Below are 18,951 nucleotides of genomic sequence, written 5' to 3' on the forward strand. Positions count from 1 at the left end.
GCCGTGGCCGGAAACTGAAGGAAGCAAGGAAGGTTCTCTCCCCTAGAGCTCTGGAGGGAATCCGGCTCTGGGACAGCTTGGTTTCTGCTCAGTGAACGTGATTTCGGGCTCCTGGCTTCCAGAACGGCGTGAAAATAAATTTCTGTTGTCTTAAGGCACCAAGTTGTGGTAATTTGTCACAGCAACGATAGGAAACTGATACACTAGGCCCCAACCACCGTCTTCTGAAAGAGATTCTCCGGAGAGGAAGCCCGGCAATCCGTTCTTTGGACAAGCGCCCCAATTCACACTGCAATATGAGCAGGGGTCTCCAAAGAGGCGCAGCCACCCCAGGGTGGCAGGCGATGAAGCTCAGTGACGTGGGGGCACAGGATTACGTGTGTGTAATTAACAAAGAGGCGAGTATATTTTAGGACGTGTGTTCTAAAATGTTTTCCTGATATGCCATCCAGTCAAACTTTCTACGATGACAGAAATGTTCTTTATCTGAGCTGTATGAGCAGCCACAGGCGACCACTGAGCACTTGAAATGTGGCTAGTGCCACGGAAGAACCTAATTTTTCATTTCATTTCATTTCAATTCATTTATCCCAAGAGCCCCCATGGTGACTCTGCTGGACAACACAGATGCGCCCACTTCCGTGAGGCAAGCCTTTATATTGGCCAGTTTCTGGAAGTGTGTAGTAGGCAATAAATATTTGTCAAATGAGCGGATGGATAACTGGATATGTGAGTGCCTCCTCCAGGCAGGACGGGAGATTGCATCTTGGCCTGACTTCTCATGATGCAGACGATGAGGATCCGGAAGCTCATAAAAGAGAAGCAGTTTTCACAAAGCCGCCCAGAAAGTCATAAGGTTCAGAACCTCGAAGTCCCGACCCCCACCCACTCCCCTGTTGTCTCTTCACACCCGCCCCTCCTAGCTGCTCTCTGAGCTGTTCCTAGAAGCACGCGCCAGGCTAACAACACAAGCATTGTTAAAGACAGTGACCATCCCCTCTTACCCGCATATAGAATTCTCTGCCCTCGTTCCCAGACTTGATCTGGAAAATGTAATAAGCCCCAGGGTAGCGGGTCGTGGCTTGCATTTGGAAGATGTCAGCAGGAACAGAGCGTCCTGACACCACATCCATATCCCGGTACAGGATGGTAAAGGGCTGGTCTCTGCAGCCAGGATTCTCAGCAGGACACATACAGCGGCTGTTGGGAAGGGAAATCATGCGAGAATGTGGTAAATCCTTTCCAGATGCTCCTTGTACCTACTTCCTCCCTTAAAACACTGAAAAGGAGGCTACCCCATTTTTAACATCTGAATGCTGTAACTGTAGATCCTCTCTGCCCCTGGGTCTTGTCTAAAAACTCACCAGGGTGTAGGTGAGCTCTCTGGGTCCTAGAGAGTGGCCTATTCTGACCAATCAGATATTCCTGCTACTAGAGTATTAGCCTTAGATGTCTGGTTTGCAGGATGCTGGCACATTCTCTCATGCACTTTACATCTGTCGTGTATTTATTTGGCAAAATGCGTCACTGGTCACATCGCCCTTCACTTCCCCAGATATACATACTCATAAAAAAATTCTAAAAGTAAGAAATCAAATGAAATTGACAGGAACTGGGTGGTCCTTGGACATTCTCTGTAGTACTTAGCACGGTCTGTGGAGAACATCACTTCATCTTTTCATTTGATAAACAAGAGCTTAGAATTCACTAAATTCACTATAAGACACAGTGTTAGACACTGGAATTGGAAGGATCAATAAGATCCTGACCTCACACAGTTCATCTTCTAGTAGGAGAAATATATCAGGGACAAAAATATCTCTACTACAAACGGCTAATTTGAAACGCTAGTAACAACATTGTCATAACATGAAACCATTGACTCTCTTTCCCAAGGAAGGCCTGTTGTAGATGCCCCTCGATGTCTCCCTAACCGCTCAGATCTCTCACCTCATCCCTGAGATTCCCCCTAGGGGTCAGAGTTCACAACAGGATGAGGTACGTCTGTAGGTATGTTGCCTCGATGGGCAGAACTGAGAGTCAGCCTTGCCTCGTTTCTGTTGCTCTCCCCAAACTTCTGATCTCTCTTCAAAACATTGGTTGGTTCTATCTCCAAAATACAGTCCAAGTCCAACCACCTTCACCACCCCCTTTATCACAGCCTTGTCGTTCAGGCTACCATCAGGTCTGACCCGGCCCTCTGGGATGGCCTTCTAATAGGTCCCTCCCCCTTCAATCCATTACATGGCAGCCAGAGCGTCCATGGTCAAAAAGCCAGATTCTGTCTCTGCCCTGCTTGAAGATTCTCCAATGACAACCCCTTGCAACGTGAGTAAAAACTAAACACCCACTTCAGCCTGTAAGACCTATGGGGTCTGGCCTCTGTCAATTTCCCTCCAATCACTGCCCACTTCACTCACCAGGCTGCAACAATTGGACCTCCTCCGTTCTCTGAAGACATCAAGCTCTCCACCACCTTGTAGCCTTTGTACATGCTGTCCCCTCTGCTCTTCTACCCTCTGTCAACATCGACTCATTTTCCCATTCCAGCCCAAATGTCACTTCCTGGGAGGAGCTTTCAGACTCCCCAGTCTAGACCAAGTCCAACCTACATTTTCCTTTTATAAATTCCCATTCCTCTGGCTCATAGCACCTATCCCAATCTGTGGTTATGTTTTCATTGATGGGACAATTTGCTTAATGTCTTTCTCCTCCACTATCAGGAGAGCAAAAACCACGGCACCCGGCACAGGTGTTGGCCACGTAACAGGAGCTCGACTAACACCGAATAAAGGAACGTATAAAAATAATTTCCGAAGTTTTGTTTTTTAAGGCCGATCAAAATAGCCGAGCCAAAATGTCCCTGGTGGCCAAATGGCCCCTTAAAATGTCACGCGTCACACAGAAAAGACTGCTTCCTAAATTAAGAAGCTTGGAGGAGGGCCTGATGACGGAGGGCAGCTGAAGAGGATCACAAACAGCTGGGGGAGGTGGCACTGCAGCTAAGATCTGAAAGATGGGGCGGGTCCATCTATGTGGCAGTGGGAGAAATGCCTTCCATATGGTGGAAGTGGGTGCGCGAAAGTCGGGAGGCTGGCCGCTCCAGGGTGTGGGTAAAGGTGAGGGCAAGTCCCATGCAGGTTGGCAGGGGCACAGGACACACGGACAAGGACATGAGCTGGAAGGAGGCGGCTGGCGTCAGAAGGAACAGGTCCTGGAGGCAGGCAGTTTTCAGCTGCATGCCACGGACCTCCCCAGCCACCCTGGCTCAGGGCTGTGCACTGAACTGGGTCAGTCCCTGGCTACAGACAAGGGCAGCCCAGAGGATCCCAGGGAGAACCAGCAAACACGAGCCGAGAGAGCAGCCTGACATTCCTCTCTGCCCCAAAGGACCCTGGAACCAGAAACCAAAGGGTTGCTAGAAGCACAGCTCTTAGCATGGAGGGAAACTGTCTGCAAGGACCAACCCCCCACACCCCGCCCGCCCCTGCTTTGTCCTCTTTTGCCAGTTTTTGTTTGGAGCAGGAAGCACCCTGCTAAGCCACGAATGGCTCTTAGATGCTGCTTTCCTAGAGGACAAGACCGATGTGTCTGATTCATCCCTTTATCTCCAGTGCAAGGAATGGGTGTTGCTCAGGGTAGTCAATGTGTGGCCGGAAGAAGGGAGGGCAGATGTACCTGTGTGTGTGTGTGTGTGTGTGTGTGTATGAGTGTGTGGTAGGCAACAGGCCAGGCAGGGGCACTCTCCTCTACACCACACTGGCAGCCTCCTGACCCAGGCCCCTCACTCCTGTTCCCATTTCTCAAATGACTTACTTATCACTAATCCGCAGATAAGGCTCCTCGCAGCGGATGGGGCCAATGCACTTGAAGGCCCCCTGCAAATTGTAGCAAGTCTGCTGCAGGTTACACGTGTGGTTTCCGTGCTCACACTCGTTGATATCTGAAATGCAGAGAAGAGGCTGAAATAGGACAGCGCTTCCCAGGTGTGGGTGTGTGTGTGGTGGGAGCAGCCTGGGTCTTTGCTGCAGAACTGCATTGTCCAGTTAGTGATAGCTACTGGCCACGGGTGGCTACTGAGCCCTGGAAATGGGGCTAGTGCAAGGTGAGATGTGCTGTAAATGGAAAAGACACACAGATCTTGGCCACACGGTACAAAAAGGAATGCAATAGCTCATCAATAGTTTTTACACGGAGCACATGTTGGGATGATAATATTGTACATGTGTTGCATTAGAAAGATATATTCTTAAAATTAATTTTACCTATTTTTTTTTATTTCTATATGGCTCCTATTGGTAGCTGACTTGATATTTCTATTGCCCAGCACTGCCATGGAGAATTCTTGCTTGGTGTTCAGGTAAGGTAGGTTCAAGGAGCTGAAATGGGTCAGTGGCTCAGCTCCTAGCCTCTCCGCTGGCCCCAGTGGGTGGACCAGGGGCTGGGAATCAACCCAAGCAGCCAGTCTGAAGGAGACCTACACAGGCCTTCATAGCCTGGGATCCTGACCCTTTGGGGGACACACAGTCAGATGTGTGAGTTTCCCTGGCTTCCGCTCTCTAGGGAACCAGTAGAGAAATGCTAACTAGGCTACTCTCCAGGGGCCGTGACAAAGCCTGGACCATGGTCCATGAGTGGGGCCAGGCCACAAGAAGCCTTGGTTGGGTCTGGAGGAGTCCTCTGAGGGGTCGCAGAGATCCGCCTTGGAGGCCGGACAGGCCACCTCTACCTGTGGAGCTCATGACAGAAGCGAGAGTACCCATGTCCTTTCTGAGGCCAAAGTGTGGGTCACAGGACGGGAAGGCCAGTCATCCTGGCCAGAGCCTGCCACTCTGGGAGCCACTGAAACCCACTCATGCCCTCATCCCTGCCACCTTCCCTAGATGAAGACATCCAGGTGACCCCCTAAGCCAGCCCCTCCTCCCACCTCCCCCAGCCAGGCCCCTCTGGACAGCCTTACCTTGGCAGCTTCGGTTGTCATCCAAAAGAATGTATCCAGGGGGACAGGAGCAGAAGTATGTGCCGGGCTGATTCACACACTCGTGTTGGCAGAGGAACTCAGAGAAGCTGCACTCATCCATATCTGGGGGTGACAAGTCACACCTGCTGCTTATAATCAGACTACCTGGGGATGGGAGCTTAGTGGTTTTCTTCTCTAACTCCCACACCCCCCTGACACATATGACGGCACGTTTGTGGCTACAAAGTTGCCATTTTACTTCTTGCACACTCGGGTGACGGGGAGCTCACTACCTATTGAGGAAGCCTACCGACATTTGGACAGCTCTAATTGTTAGCATGTTCTTCCCTATAGGGAGCTGAAATCTGTCTCCATCAAACTTCCCACACGTCTACCTCCGGCGCAGCTACATTATCTACTCATTACAGACTCATTTTGCCCAGTAGGTAAATGTACCTTCCACTTCTAGAGGTGGGATTTGTTTGCCCACTGGAGTTTTCTGGGTGCAGAGCTCTTCTCCAAAACCCAAAAAAAACATTCCCTTGGCCCAGTCTTCTGAAAGGGCAACTTTACCAGTGCCAATGGCCCTCTATTCACCCCAAAGTTGAGAAACAATATTATTTCTAAAGTCACAACTGAAAGGGACATATCCGGGAGGCCAGGGATGTCCATTATATTAAAATGTCTTTGTGTCCAAAAATCTCCTTGAAAGAGAAAACTCTGGAGTGGCCCGGGTTGGGCGAGCGTATCATCCCTGGGTGGCCCGCCGGCCTCAGGAGGTCGCTGGGACCTGGGAAGCTGGAGCTGGGCCACCTTCCAGCTGCAGAGGTGGGGATGTGAAGGAAGAGCCATTGACCATGTTGGCCGTGGCAGCCAATGCAGAGGGCGGTTCCGAAGAGCCAGCTCTTCATTGCACAGAGAGTTTGGCAACAGAGCCCCCGTTTGAGCCTCATTCGAGAGGCGCGCCAAAGAAAACATGTTTTTCTTTCATTTGTTGTTTCCCGAAAACTTGCTTTCCCTAGTTTCCCCATGTGACATGTCCTCGGATTGCTCTTTCACTCACAGACCACTGGTGGCTGGAATCACCCAGGGAGGGTGTCAGCGCAAATAAGGCAGCTTCCCTACCGCTGGCTCATTCTGGGTGTGACATGCCTAACTGCCTCTCCCATCAGAGAAGGAGAAACTCCTTCCCGTCTCTCCCAGGGGTCTCCAGGCAAGGGGTTCAGAGCCAGCGGAACCGCGATGCTGATGTGAAAAGTTAAAACATGCTCAGTGAGGCAAGATATGCTTCTGGCAACTCCTCTCCCCCTCCCCTGGGACCTTGTAGAGTCGCAGGGCTCGGGCCCCAGCCCATCAACAGAGGGTGTCCCCCTTGATCTCGGTCATGTTTGTAGATTCTGGTCCATACCTCCGGTAGAAGCAGTAATATAAACCTGCAGCTCCCAAGTGCTTGCGATGTACCAAGGGCTGGGTTAAATGTTTCAAATCCCTCATTTTTTTTTTTTAAGATTTTTTTTTTTTTAAGATTTTATTCATTTATTTGAGAGAGAGAATGAGATAGAGAGAGAGAGCATGAGAGGGGGGAGGGTCAGAAGGAGAAGCAGACTCCCTGCTGAGCAGGGAGCCCGATGCAGGACTCGATCCCGGGACTCCGGGATCAGGACCTGAGCCGAAGGCAGTCGCTTAACCGACTGAGCCACCCAGGCGCCCCTTTTTTTTAAGATTTTATCTGTAAGTCATTTTAAGTAATCTCTCTACCAATGTAGGGCTCAGACTCACAACCCCGAGATCAAGCGTCGCACCCTCCACCGACTGAGCCAGCCGGGCGCCCCGTGCCTCATCTGATTTAATCCTCGCCTCAGCCCTATGAAGGAAGCGCTATTATTAGCTACGTTTTACAGACGAAAAATTGAGGCTCACAGAGGTTAGGTAGCTTGACTAAGTTCGCAGATAACGAGTGAGCAGCAAACCTGGGATTGGAAGCCAGCCAGCCAGCTTCCAGATCCTACGACGGGTCAGCACAATGCTGTAATGCCTCCCTGAGTGATCATGCTCAGGACTTAAAATCAGTGGATTTGAGGGGTTCCAAGGTTGGGGCATCCCCTAAGTAGGACTGGCTCCAGGGCAGATGGAGAGGGCAGCACCCACCTCCACCTCCTGTTGGGTAGGGAGGGGCCCTAAACGGGCCAGGGGTCACTCTAAGTCTTAGAAACGGGGGCGTCATGGTGAACATGGGGAAGATGGTGATTTCGGATACAGTGCGTCAACTGAAAATCCTTGCCACACCACCAAGGATGTAAACTCTCTGAAAAGCCAGAAGTCTCTCACACTTACACCTAGAAAAAGTCAACTAACATGGAACAACACTTAGGCACACCAGCTTTTTTCATCTTTATGACCACCCTATTGCCTTGGCCAAGGAAAGAGCTAGAATTTGAACCCAGCTCCGTCTGGGTCCAGTCACCCTCCTATACCACCTCTGCAGAAGGTCAATAAACACCTGTGGAGGTGCAGAAACAACTAATTTTGTCTCAACAAATATTTGTGGAGAAACAAATAATCCCATCTCATAATGCTAAACGTTCCCCCTCTTAGGCCCTTGGCCCAGATTCCCCAAGAAGTGCCATGGGAGGAACTGAAATCTCGGAAGAAAGTAGCTTTCCAGGCCTGAAGGTATTTTATTAGTTTCTGGGACTGACATTTAATCCATTTAAAGCTCTCTCTGCAACTGCATTCTTGGGGCTCCGGCTCTCTGGGCCCCAGGGAGAGGTGCTCAGTTGTTCAGAGAACTCTGTCCCCAGAACAACCCAGTCCTCAGTGAGGCTACCAGACAAGTTTCATTCATGACCTGGGTCAGTTCCTGTCACAGTGAAACCCAGGATTAAGAAACTTTCCATTCAGCAGGACAAAAAGATTTTCACGCCTTAGGGTATGGTTTCTTTATTTTGAAAAATACAGTGAAGCATCGTTAATTTGGACTGTGCTAACTCACAGCTGCTCATCATGCCAAAAGTGGACAGAATGGAGTTTACTTTAATCCAGTATTTACAAAAAACAAGGAAAGAAGGGAAGGAAGGAAGAATGGAAGAAAGAATGAGCTGTACATGGCTCTGTGCGGGATGCTACAGGGATTTATATGAGTAAAATGCCATCCCTGTTCTCAAGAGTTTGTAAGAGTTTACAAGTTTCTTGTTACAAGGTTTAATAAGAAAATTATAATAGAGTTCACAAGAAAGCACTGGCAGAGAATCATAGCTTCTTGGTCTTGGAAGGAATTTATAAAAGGTCAACAAAGCCACCATATTATGTTCTCACAAATTATTACGAATTAATTAATGCAATGTTCAATCATTTGTTCACTGCTTTGAGAACTGTTGATTGTATGCATGTTATGTGCCAGTCCTGAAACTAGGCACTGATTATTTGTAGAGATTTTAGAAGTTCACAAAGTATTTTCACTTACCCATATGATCTCACTCATTCAGTACCCCCCCCCCCCAACGCTACCCTGTGAGATACGCTATTATACCAAAGTCATTTCCCTCGACAAGCACTATCTATGCTAGCCCCAGGACTCGTCAGTGCTGGGCAGGCACAGATAATTCAAACCAACTCACAGAATTGGGCAACTCCTTTCCCTCTTCAACCCCAAGTCAGACCCTAAAGGCACCTCTATTGGTTTTTGCATTAAGGGTCAAATGACAAGGGAGGGGACTCTACTCCACCTTTCGGGAAGTGACTCGTCTCTGCTTTGTGTGGCTGTGACCCCACTGGACTGGGAAATGTCCCAAACTGGGGATGTGTCTGGGAAAGGAGAGGAAACACCTGTAAAGGAAGCCCTTGTCCTCCGCCCCTCATCCCTGCACCCCTTGGACAGATGGAAGTCTCCAAATGCCAAAGCCCATTACCACTGCAATGAACACCGTCATCCTCAAGTTCATATCCTGGGTCACAGCGGCAGATGAAAGAGCCATAGGTGTTGACACAGGTTTGCACGCAGGGGTTCTCTGTGGCACACTCGTTCACGTCTAGGGAAAGCAAAAGCACATACATCACTGACCATTCCCACAACAGAACATCCCCACTGACGAGGCAGAAAATGCACTGGCAACAAAATCTACTGGTACCAGGAGACCAGACTCACAGGTGCCAACGTGGATCTTCATCCGGGACCTCTTAGATCTAGAGCTCAGACCCCAGAGTGTTCACCGGAGGGCCAGGGTCTCCATTCACATGTCCCTCCTTGCTCACAAGTTGTTCACAAGTTGGGCAGGGTAGAAACAACTCGTACATACATCCTGTCCATGTGGATACATGTACACAGATACCCCTCCTAATAAGTCCAGTCCCCACAGGATTTCCAGGCAACATCGGCTCTTTCCCATCGTCTGATGCATTCTATCACTGATTAGCTCTTCCCTCACCCCTGCTGACTTTGAATTTTCAGGTAAACAGATAAATAACCATGACCATTCTAATAATAACTCTTTCCTTGCCACACCACCACCAAAATTCCTATGTTGAAGCCCGAACCCCCAACGTGACTGGATTTGGAGATGGGGACTTTGGGAGGTGATTAAGGTAAAATGAGGTCATACAGGTGGTACCCCCCATGATGGGATTAGTGCCCTTATAAGAAGGGACACCAGAGAGCTTGCTGTGGCTCCCTCTGTCTTGTGAGCACATGGTGAGAAGGCAGCCGTCCTCAGGCCAGGAAGGGAGCCCTCATAAACACCCGTCCATGCCGGCATCTTGATCCTGAAATCCTCGCCTCAAGAACTAGGAGAAAATAAATTTCTGTGGTTTAAGCCACTCAATCTGGTATTTTGTCACAGCCACCTGAGCTAAGACAACTACTCATAAGCAATGTCACTCATTATTACAAAAGGATCTCACACTTACCAAATCCTTACAAGGACCACTGCCCCATGTTACAAGTTCAGTGCGTTAGGGAGAGGACCACAAGGCGGCACAGGGAAACTTTTAGATAATGGAGTATTTCATCATCTTGAGTGTGGTGATGGCTGCATGGGGTATACAGACAGCCAAGTGTATGAAATAACGTGCCTTTAAGAGTGCAGTTTATTGGGTGCCTGGGTGGCTCAGTCGTTATGCGTCTGCCTTCGGCTCAGGTCATGGTCCCAGGGTCCTGGGATCGAGCCCCGCATCGGGCTCCCTGCTCTGCGGGAAGCCTGCTTCTCCCTCTCCCACTCCCCTGGCTTGTGTTCCTGCTCTCGCTATGTCTCTCTCTGTCAAATAAATAAATGAAATCTTTAAAAAAAAAAAAAAAAAAGTGCAGTTTATTGTACATCAATGATACATCAATAATCTTAAGGTTGTTTGAAGGTTGGGAGATGTGCCCAAGTCCCCAGGCTACCAAGAGCACAGCTGGAACCGCAACATGAGTCAGGGGTCTTTCCATAATACCTACAAGTCATTTATTCTGCATAGCTCATCGGGATGAGGGAAGGGGGGGAAGGAGCCCCTTTCTCCACTGGCACTGGCTGACCCGTTTTAAGCACACCTTCTCCCAAGCCCCATATGCCAATGACCAAAGTTCCAGCTGAGAGAATTTCTATCCCCTTCAAAGTCCGGGTAAACCTCTTAAGGCTCTGAATAGAGATTTGAGTGTTTTCAGAGTGAAAAGTCTTCAAGGGGAACAGCTTGAGAAGCTTTTCTTCACGGGGAGGGCTAATCCCATGCCCACAAAGCTCCTGCCTCCTTAGAGCTGTCGGGGGGAGTGGGGGAGAGAAACAGGGCTCTGCAGGGAGGGTCCAGCGGGGCACCAGTCTCCCCAACAGAGCTTGGAGGCTCTGCACCCCAGAAGCCAGGAAACGCCGTGGCGGGGGCCTTTGAGTCAAGTGCAGGTAGGACGGAACTGCCGGGCATTAGGGCTGGTGTCCTTGGCTTCTGGCCACACGCTGACACGCCAGGATGAGGGAGCTCGGCTCTTGCTCTCTTGCAGCTCTCAGCTGCCTCTGCAGAACAACAGGTGCCCTGGGACCTCTGCCCCCTGGGATCCACACGGGCCCAAGCGCCCTTCTGAATCGTGTGGTTGCAGGCCACACCCCGCTCCAACCTGCTGGACAGGAAGCCTGGAGCCTTGGTTCTCTCAACTCTGCCACCCCCTGGCTGCATGACTCTGGCCACGTTGCATAATGCTTCTGAGCTTCGATTCCCTCCTCTGCAAAGCAAGGTGACATGCACCTGCCCTACCTATCTCCCCAGGCTACTGCTGGGGTTCAACGAGGTTAACAGACGTGACGATAATTCAAAGAGCACAAAGCACCCTTCCCTGCACGAGGTGTGAGGATTACAAAAGCTCAATGGAGAACGTAGCACCTGTGGCTCCCATGGACCCTGCTGATGCAACATCCCCGTGGCTGGGTGCCCGTGTCCAGGCCTTAGCGTGCTGCTGGACTTGGTACTGCCTGGTGGGTCACCTGCTCCCCTTCACAGGCCTGTCCCCGAGAGGCCTGAAGGACACCGGGGCCTCTGGGCTCTGCTGCGCACGGCTGTTCCTCGCAAGGTTCTGGAAGCACCTTGCCAGCCTCTGGGTGGACGTCTGGGCTGGCACTTCCAACCCCCCGGCCTGGGCACAGAGAAGCCTGCATCTGCCCTACGTCCCTTCTCACAACAGCAAGGGAACCAGGTGCCTGCTCTCTGCTCCAGGGGGACGGAAGGGCCCCTGTTCTACCAGCTCCCTCTACCTCCAGGCCCGGCCTCGGCTCTTAGAAGAAAATGACCTCTCCTGGCAAGAGGAACACAGTCGAGACTTCTTCGAACAATTAGCAGAACCGGCTTTGGAGGAAAGACAAAGAATCCAGGATCAGCCCCTTTAACGCTGATGCCTTCCTGTTTACCCAATGATTTAGATACGATTAAGCTAAGGGAAACATAATATCCTCCAGCTAGCTGGCTCGGAGCCTGCCCGCCAGACCTCAAATGGTGTGACAAGGAAATGGGCCCTGCAGAACCTGGTGGCCGGCTCTAAACAAAGACCTCATTCTGAGTCCCCGGCGCTACCTCCACCCTGGACAGAGCCGCTGCCAGGGGCTGGAGGCCTGGGTGGGGGCCGGGGGTGGGGCGGGCAGGACTTGCACGAATTCCTCGGGCCTTGAGCCCCCATTCACTTCCTGAGCAGAAGAAACCTTCGAATGGAGACTGCAGAAGGCATGCAGCTTGCTTTTCTCGAGTATCAGTATTTAGAGTGCTCATGTAAAACTCAGAAAATGCCTTTGTTTTGGGGCCCGGCTTGGCTCGGTCAGTTGAGCGTCCAACTCTTGGTTTCAGCTCAGGGCATGATCTCAGGGTTGTGAGATCGAGCCCCACGTCAGGCTCCACATCAGGCTCTATGCTGGGCGTGAAGCCTGCTTGAGATCCTCTCTCTCCTCTCCCTCTGCCCCTCCCTCTTCCCCCTGCTCGCTCACTCTCTCTCTCTCTCAAAAAAAAAAAAAAAAAAAAAAAAAAGCCTTTATTTCACTCTGTTTTTGTGGGGAATGCTGACCACCCCTCTTGAGTATCAGGAACTGAACTCAGGCTACAAGACATGCGTGAAAATTTCCGATTAGCCCAGAAAGTCGCCTTGTGGAAGGGAGACACACACAGAGAAGCAAATCCATGAAACCATAAGCCCCAGCTGCCGGATGACTGGGGTTCTCCTCTCGGCAGTACTCAGAGCACTTTTTGAGATGTTTCCCACAGTGACCTGGAGCAGGAGCAGACGCTAACCACGTCAACTGTCAGACTCCGGAGAAGACAGGCTCTCGCATTCCACATTGTGTGCAAGGGCTCATTGGCCTCGCATACCTTGGCAAGACCTTCCATCTTCGTTGAGGGTAAAACCAGGGTTGCAGGTGCAGGAATAGGATCCAGGAACATTCGCACAAAGTTGCTGGCAATAGCCGTAGCGACATTCATCAATGTCTGGAAAGAGAAACGCTAGCAAGGTGAGACATTTTTTCCCGATCACCAGTGCCGCACCCGGCATCATGACCATCCATCGCTTCCAGAGCAGGATCAGGAAGGGAGGGGAAAGAGAAGACAGTACCGACTGAGCGTCAGGGATGGTGATACCCTCCGGAGTCTTAAGGCTCAACCCACTTACAACCCTCCCTGACCCATCTCAGTCCCGTGAGCACCTGCACCTGTCTGGAAAGTTCTAGAAGCAATGTCTGCCTTGACTGGGATATGGGACAAGACAGCCTCCAAGATTTTATCCAACTCCAATACTCAAAGCTAAGATTTATCCAACAAGAGTCCACTCGAAGATTCTGTAGAAACGTCACACGGCCCCGGGAAGGGACAAGTTGGCTTAAAATGTGAGAGGAATCCACAGCCTTGCTCCAACAGGCTCCTCCCCAGCTCTGTTAACAATGATCTGTCTAGCGCTCGGGAACAAGAACAAGTGTAGGCCAGGACAAGCAGGGCAGCACGGCAGTCTGGAGACCTATGATCCAGTAACACAAGGATGCCAGAGTTCGCCTTGGATCTCCTGCTTGCACCAGAGCAGACATAAAACTCCGGATAAACACGCCTCTCCCAAGCCATGGCTGGCCTTTCCCGAGCAAGCAGCTCCGGGGCTGAATGGAGCCTTTTAGCAGAGCTGGGCAATATGCCCTCCCTGCTGACATGTACCAGTCAATGGGGAGCCTGATGTCATTGGGAAAGCACTTCCCAATACTCCAGGTTAATGGGCTGATGGGCAAGAGAATTCACTCCTCTGGGATGGGATGCCTTGAATGGGAAGCCTACAGATGGAGACCCAGTCCTGACCTATACAAGTAACCTGCTGTGACCCGTTGATCCAACTGCAGCTATAACTGGTCCTTATCTTATCCCCACCTCCCCCAGATGTTCCCTCCCCAGTTTCCCAGTTCCTTGGAACCAGAGTCCAGCCAGGGCTCTGGAGACCAGTTCCGATTCTGTCTCTGTCCCTGGTTTCTACCACCCACTGCCAGAAAGGACCCCTTCTCCACCTTAGCCAGTGTTCAGCCCCCTCAGAGGCTGTGCCCTGCCCTTGTGATCCTGTTGTACATCTGAGCAGCTGCCACTTCTAACCTGGCCCACCACACTGCCCACTGAGCGCTCTGCAGCTCCTGCTGGGAAAGCACACTGACTAGTGTGGTCGCTGGTCCTGACCTTTCCCAGCATGCAGCTGGGCACGTCACCGAGGCCAGGGAGGTCTTCACTTCGGATATGAAGCGTGAGCGGGCTGAGCATGTGGCACCACGTTAGGCTTACAGGAGCATCCCTCCCAAAGCTTCAGGCCCCGTGGAAGAGAACAGCCCTCCCAAGGAGAGAAATGTCCCAGTCGCTGGCCCCCCTCACGTGGGGAAGGGTTTCCTGGCCCTAAGGTCTCAAAAATGGAGCCTGTGTCCCGCTCACCTGGTCCTCTCTAGCGCTCCCTTGTGGTGGAAAAAAAACTGGCCTGAGAGAGAGGAGCCAGATTTTTTGTTCAAAATGTTCCCCCTTTTGAGTCTCAGTTTCCAACTCTATAAAAGCTGGATGACATAATATCTAACATCCCTTCCAGCTCCGAGAGCCGACATATTAAGTTCCTGTACAAATAACTCACTCACACTGATCTGCTTATGTTCAAATCCGTGGCGTCAAATTTTCCATAATAGCTGCGGTTGGTTAAAATGCACGGTGACCATCATACTCACAAATGCCCCCATGTGCAGCCAGCTCTCCAGTGCACGCCTGGAAAGAAGAACCAAGCCAAGTCTAGTCTGGCTTATCAGGCCCCAAAGATGCTTCAGACAGGGCTCGAGAGCAGACCGACACTCAAGTCTTAATCAAGGGAGTCTTGGAAAAAAGAACCTTCTTTTTTTTTTTTTGTTTTGTTTCCATGATGTTGTTTGGATTTGTTTCTCCACTCCTCCAGGACTGATTTTCGGGCAAGAGAACAGTGTCTTAGAGAACTTAAACTGGTAAGGCTTTTCCAAGAAAACACAGCATAGAACTCACACCCTAGAAATAGAATTCAAGTGACAGCTAGAGATTGCTATGAATTCATTCTCTTGGCTAAACCAAAACCAGAGGGGAAGAAAGGCAAATAACTCTCCAGTAAAAATAAACGGAGAGATCATATAGCGGATGCCAACTGCAAGGGACAAAATTCTCAATTGGTGATGACTGACTCCTTCAGAGGAAAAAGACCACAAGCTAGTGTGGTGGGTATTGGGAGGAGGTGTTAGAATCTACTGATCCACATTTGAGACTTGGAACATTTCTGTGACTAAGCAAGTGTTCCCTTCTCTTAGTATGATTAGTATGATTTCTAACTAAGATAGGAAGGAAGCAGGTCTAGGCAAAATCAAATAGGAGCCCTTAAAACTTACTTTCAAAAACTCTGATAATGATATTGACATGATGGTCACAACTGATTTGAAGGAGCAGTGCATAGCCTTCCACCTCCCTCCCCTCCCCCCCCAAAGAAAAGCCCACTGCCCTTAGGCCACCCAGTTATGCCCCCATTCCACAATACCCCTGGCGACCATTAACTTCCAAGAGCCTCTGCGAGCCCCAGGGAGCTGTTACCTAAGCACTGGCCTTCCAGAAGCCAATAGCCATCGGTGCAAGAGCAGGTATACCCTCCTTCCGTGTTGATGCAAATCTGCGTAGGGTTGCACTGGTGAGAATCCGTTGCACACTCGTCCACATCTGTAACACAGACATATTCCGGAAAACGTCACCTACATTTATCCAGAGCCCTGGAGCCACCAGGAGTGCGGGCTGCTTGCTTGTCCTTTTGGGAAGGAGGTGATAATGTCTACAGGTTACATCCAAGGAGACGGACACCCCTCCCTGATGGATACCACCAGGAGACACTGACCTTTTTGGAGGGGGCAGACCTAGTCTGCTCCCCAGAAATCCACAAAAGAAAATGGCCAAGAAGAGAACACACATTCTGGGGGAGTCTTCTGAGGTCCCACCCCATCACTTTCTGAAAACAGGTCACCTTGATAATAACCATGACTTGATTTAGAAACACGTTTTGTCTTAGGTGGATTCATGCAGGTGTTAAACAGGGGTCTGTTGTGTACCTGCCCAAGAAACACCTCTGAGAACGTAACAGAAGAAAAATAAACGTCTCCCGCCAAAGGAAGCTAGGAGTGGAGCCACTTGATTGTATCCTTCACGAGAATCGTTCAGCCTGGGGCTCCTGCACCTTCCCGAAGCTTCACGGAGCCCTGCAGCCTTCCTCCCTGCTCCAGAGCTCCTGGGACTGATCTCCTCCTGCCCTCTGCTCAACACTGGGGCTCTCTGCACAGCTGAATGCCCCTGGCCGTCTGTCTGGCAGTGTGTGGGTACCTGTGTCCAAGTCAGCCCCTTCTCCCTAATCAAGAGCTTCAGAGTGTAGAGACCAAGCTATACGCATGGCACATTCCTCAGGACATCGGGTGTACATGCTCAGCTCTCAAAACTATTTCAATGGAAACAAATCCTTCTGCCCTTTCTCCCTGCACTGCACTTGAGAGAGAGTACTTGGCATCCTGTAACAGGACCTCCTGACACCACACACCCTCACTTCCATCTGGAGGAGGAGACTTTCCGTAAACATTCATCTATTAATTCACTGCACGGGATCCATCAAGCGCCCCGGATCCCACGTCAGTGCCTCCCCGCCTTGTCAGCCTCCCTTTCCTATCCGTATTTTAGCAGGGCGCCTGCATCTCGCTCCCCTCGCTCCTGCACTCGGGGAGGCCTCAGCTACATCTTCCTCCTGCCTCCTCCAAAAGGACCACACGCAGTTGGAAACAATATTAAGAGCCACTCACCGAGCACGTGTAGCATGCATATGCTGTGTCCGCAGGTCATGTGTATGTGTTGCGTGCACGTGTACCACGCACGTGTCGTCTGCATGTCGTGTGTGTATGCGGTCTGCCCGTATTGTGTGCACAGGTCATGTGTATATAGCACACGTCACAGATGCCACCATATTTATTCTCACAAACCCTGCCAGGGGGACTCATGACCCCCATCTTACAGATGGGAAAATTGTGCTGATACAGTGAACAAGTACCAAGCCAGGAGCTGAGCCCAGGGCTCCCTGCCTCCCTGACTCCAAACCCCGCTGTGCAGGAATGGCCGAGGTCATATCACCAAGGTGGGCTCAGGTGACACCACCACAGTCCACCCCCCTCCTCCCCTCCCCCCGCGACACGTCAACACTGATGATGCCAATCAATCCCCGCCCCACCCCAAATGATCAGAGGTCTGGGCATTGCAGGAAACCAGCCTTCAGTCCTCTAAATACGCAGCTTCCAAGAACCCAGCTCCAAGGTGGTGGCAGCCTCCGTTCCAACCCGACATGCTGATGACGTGCAGCCTCCGTGGCAAAAACCCAGCCTGTTCTTGGCTACAAGAGCTCCTGCCTCTGCCCTTGGCCTCCATTCCACCCTCAGGGCTGCCCACCCAGCAGAGCCTCCCAGGGGAACCAGAGAATAATGCTTGGCCAGCAGCCACTCAGGCTCCAATCCCTATCGAAGACTATGATCATAAATAATGTCACTCTCGGCCAGCGCATAGTTACATTTTTCTGGCCCGGAGTGATGGATGGCAGCCCTACCCTGGGAACAACAATGCCTCAGGAATTTGCATGCTTTTTCCTGCCTTGAGGGGATTAAAGGGTGAGAGTGACCCAAGGGGAGAAGAGCCATTAGACTTGGTGATAGCAAGTTCCCAAGACTCTGTGTTTGTGTAACTCACACACACAATGTGCCGTCGGACTCCTGCAGAGAGAAACCGACCTCGTGCCAGTGGGCCAGACGGGGCTCCCCAGGGGCGTGCATGCACACGCACACACGCACGTGCAAAACAGTCCAGCCTAGAAACTACATCGTGAAAGTGCATTTTTTGAAACACTCCGCCACTTTTACTGAGTTAAAGAATTAACTCGATTCGACGGCAATTCTGTCGACGTACGTTCAAAACTCTACATTTTCCACTTTCACTCACCGAATGGATTGTCAATATATACATATTTTTTTTGAGAACCCTCTAAGTCCCTGGAGTTTTTTGGAGGGTGTGTCTTACCTTTATATCCTGAGAAACATACCTGGTGTGACGCTGCGTCCATAGTAAATGTTCAGTAATTCTTTGGTGAATGAATGAATTGAACACATGAGCCACAAACATGAATGCCCTTAAGCCCCCCGGACAAGTTTCCACAGCCAGCGTGCTGGCAGGACCGTTTCTGGTGTATGGACTTTAAAGACAACCCACAACCAACCCCCCTGAAAACCACCGTCAGCTTATACACCTGGTGGAGCAGAAACTAGAATGTTCTCACCGCGGGGTTCCACCGGGGCTCACTCAGCACACATCCCAGCTCACAGCTGAATTGCTTACATTAAATACATTCGACTTAAATAACAGAAGGAAAAATACATCAAACCACTCCAAGGACATTCTTTGGCAAAGGGTCCTTTTCTGCATCAATGGAAAAGTACAAGTTACAGCAACCTGAGTAAGTGTCATTATCCCCGTCTGCAAACCACACCTGCTAGTTCCTTTCCCGTGTGATACTTAGGAAGAGTCTCCCAAGAAAGAATGCTCGGTTCATTCAGTCCTTTACTCATGGATTCATTCATCCTTTATGTTCTACTGTGGCTCTGTGTGTGTGCGTGTGCGTGTGTGTCCTATCGAACCTCCAGGCCATTTGGGAGAGCTGGCCTCCAGCAGGGCCCTCCAGCCATGTCGCTCCCAGACAGAGGGTCTCCTTAGAGTCCTCTGCCCCCTCCCTGCCTCACTCCTGGGAGCTGTGGTCCTGGTCAGCTGCCCAGGCACCTGGACGATTCCACCAGAGCATCCGTGGCTCGTCTCTCCCCAGGTGGCACTATGTCCGTCCCCTCTCCACGTGGCCAGCGCCCCAGCAACCAGAGGAGAGAGCTCACTCCCGCCTCCAGAACCTGGTGGTGGATCGAAGCCCCAGCCCTGCACCTGCCCAGGAAGAAACTGTCCTCTGCACTGAGTGGCACAGC

At 50.9% G+C, this 18,951-nt stretch overlaps 1 protein-coding gene across 2 annotated transcripts in view; it reads right to left on the reverse strand.

The window, feature by feature from the left end:
• The window catches only part of FBLN5 (fibulin 5), a 76,195-nt gene that overhangs the window by 5,831 nt on the left and 51,413 nt on the right, over positions 1-18,951 (reverse strand). For both annotated transcript variants that reach the window (XM_045901414.3, XM_045901413.3), the window contains exons 5-10: positions 15,506-15,628; positions 12,770-12,886; positions 8,869-8,988; positions 4,961-5,083; positions 3,817-3,943; positions 1,005-1,200 (exon numbers count right to left, since the gene is read on the reverse strand). In XM_045901414.3, coding sequence (XP_045757370.1) covers positions 1,005-1,200; positions 3,817-3,943; positions 4,961-5,083; positions 8,869-8,988; positions 12,770-12,886; positions 15,506-15,628 — 806 coding nt within the window. The remainder of the gene's footprint in view (positions 1-1,004; positions 1,201-3,816; positions 3,944-4,960; positions 5,084-8,868; positions 8,989-12,769; positions 12,887-15,505; positions 15,629-18,951) is intronic.

This window comes from Mirounga angustirostris, unplaced genomic scaffold (assembly GCF_029215605.1).
Source record: "Mirounga angustirostris isolate CCGP_5_RB_7025 unplaced genomic scaffold, mMirAng1.0.hap1 SCAF_9, whole genome shotgun sequence".
Classification (NCBI taxonomy): Eukaryota; Metazoa; Chordata; class Mammalia; order Carnivora; family Phocidae; genus Mirounga; species Mirounga angustirostris.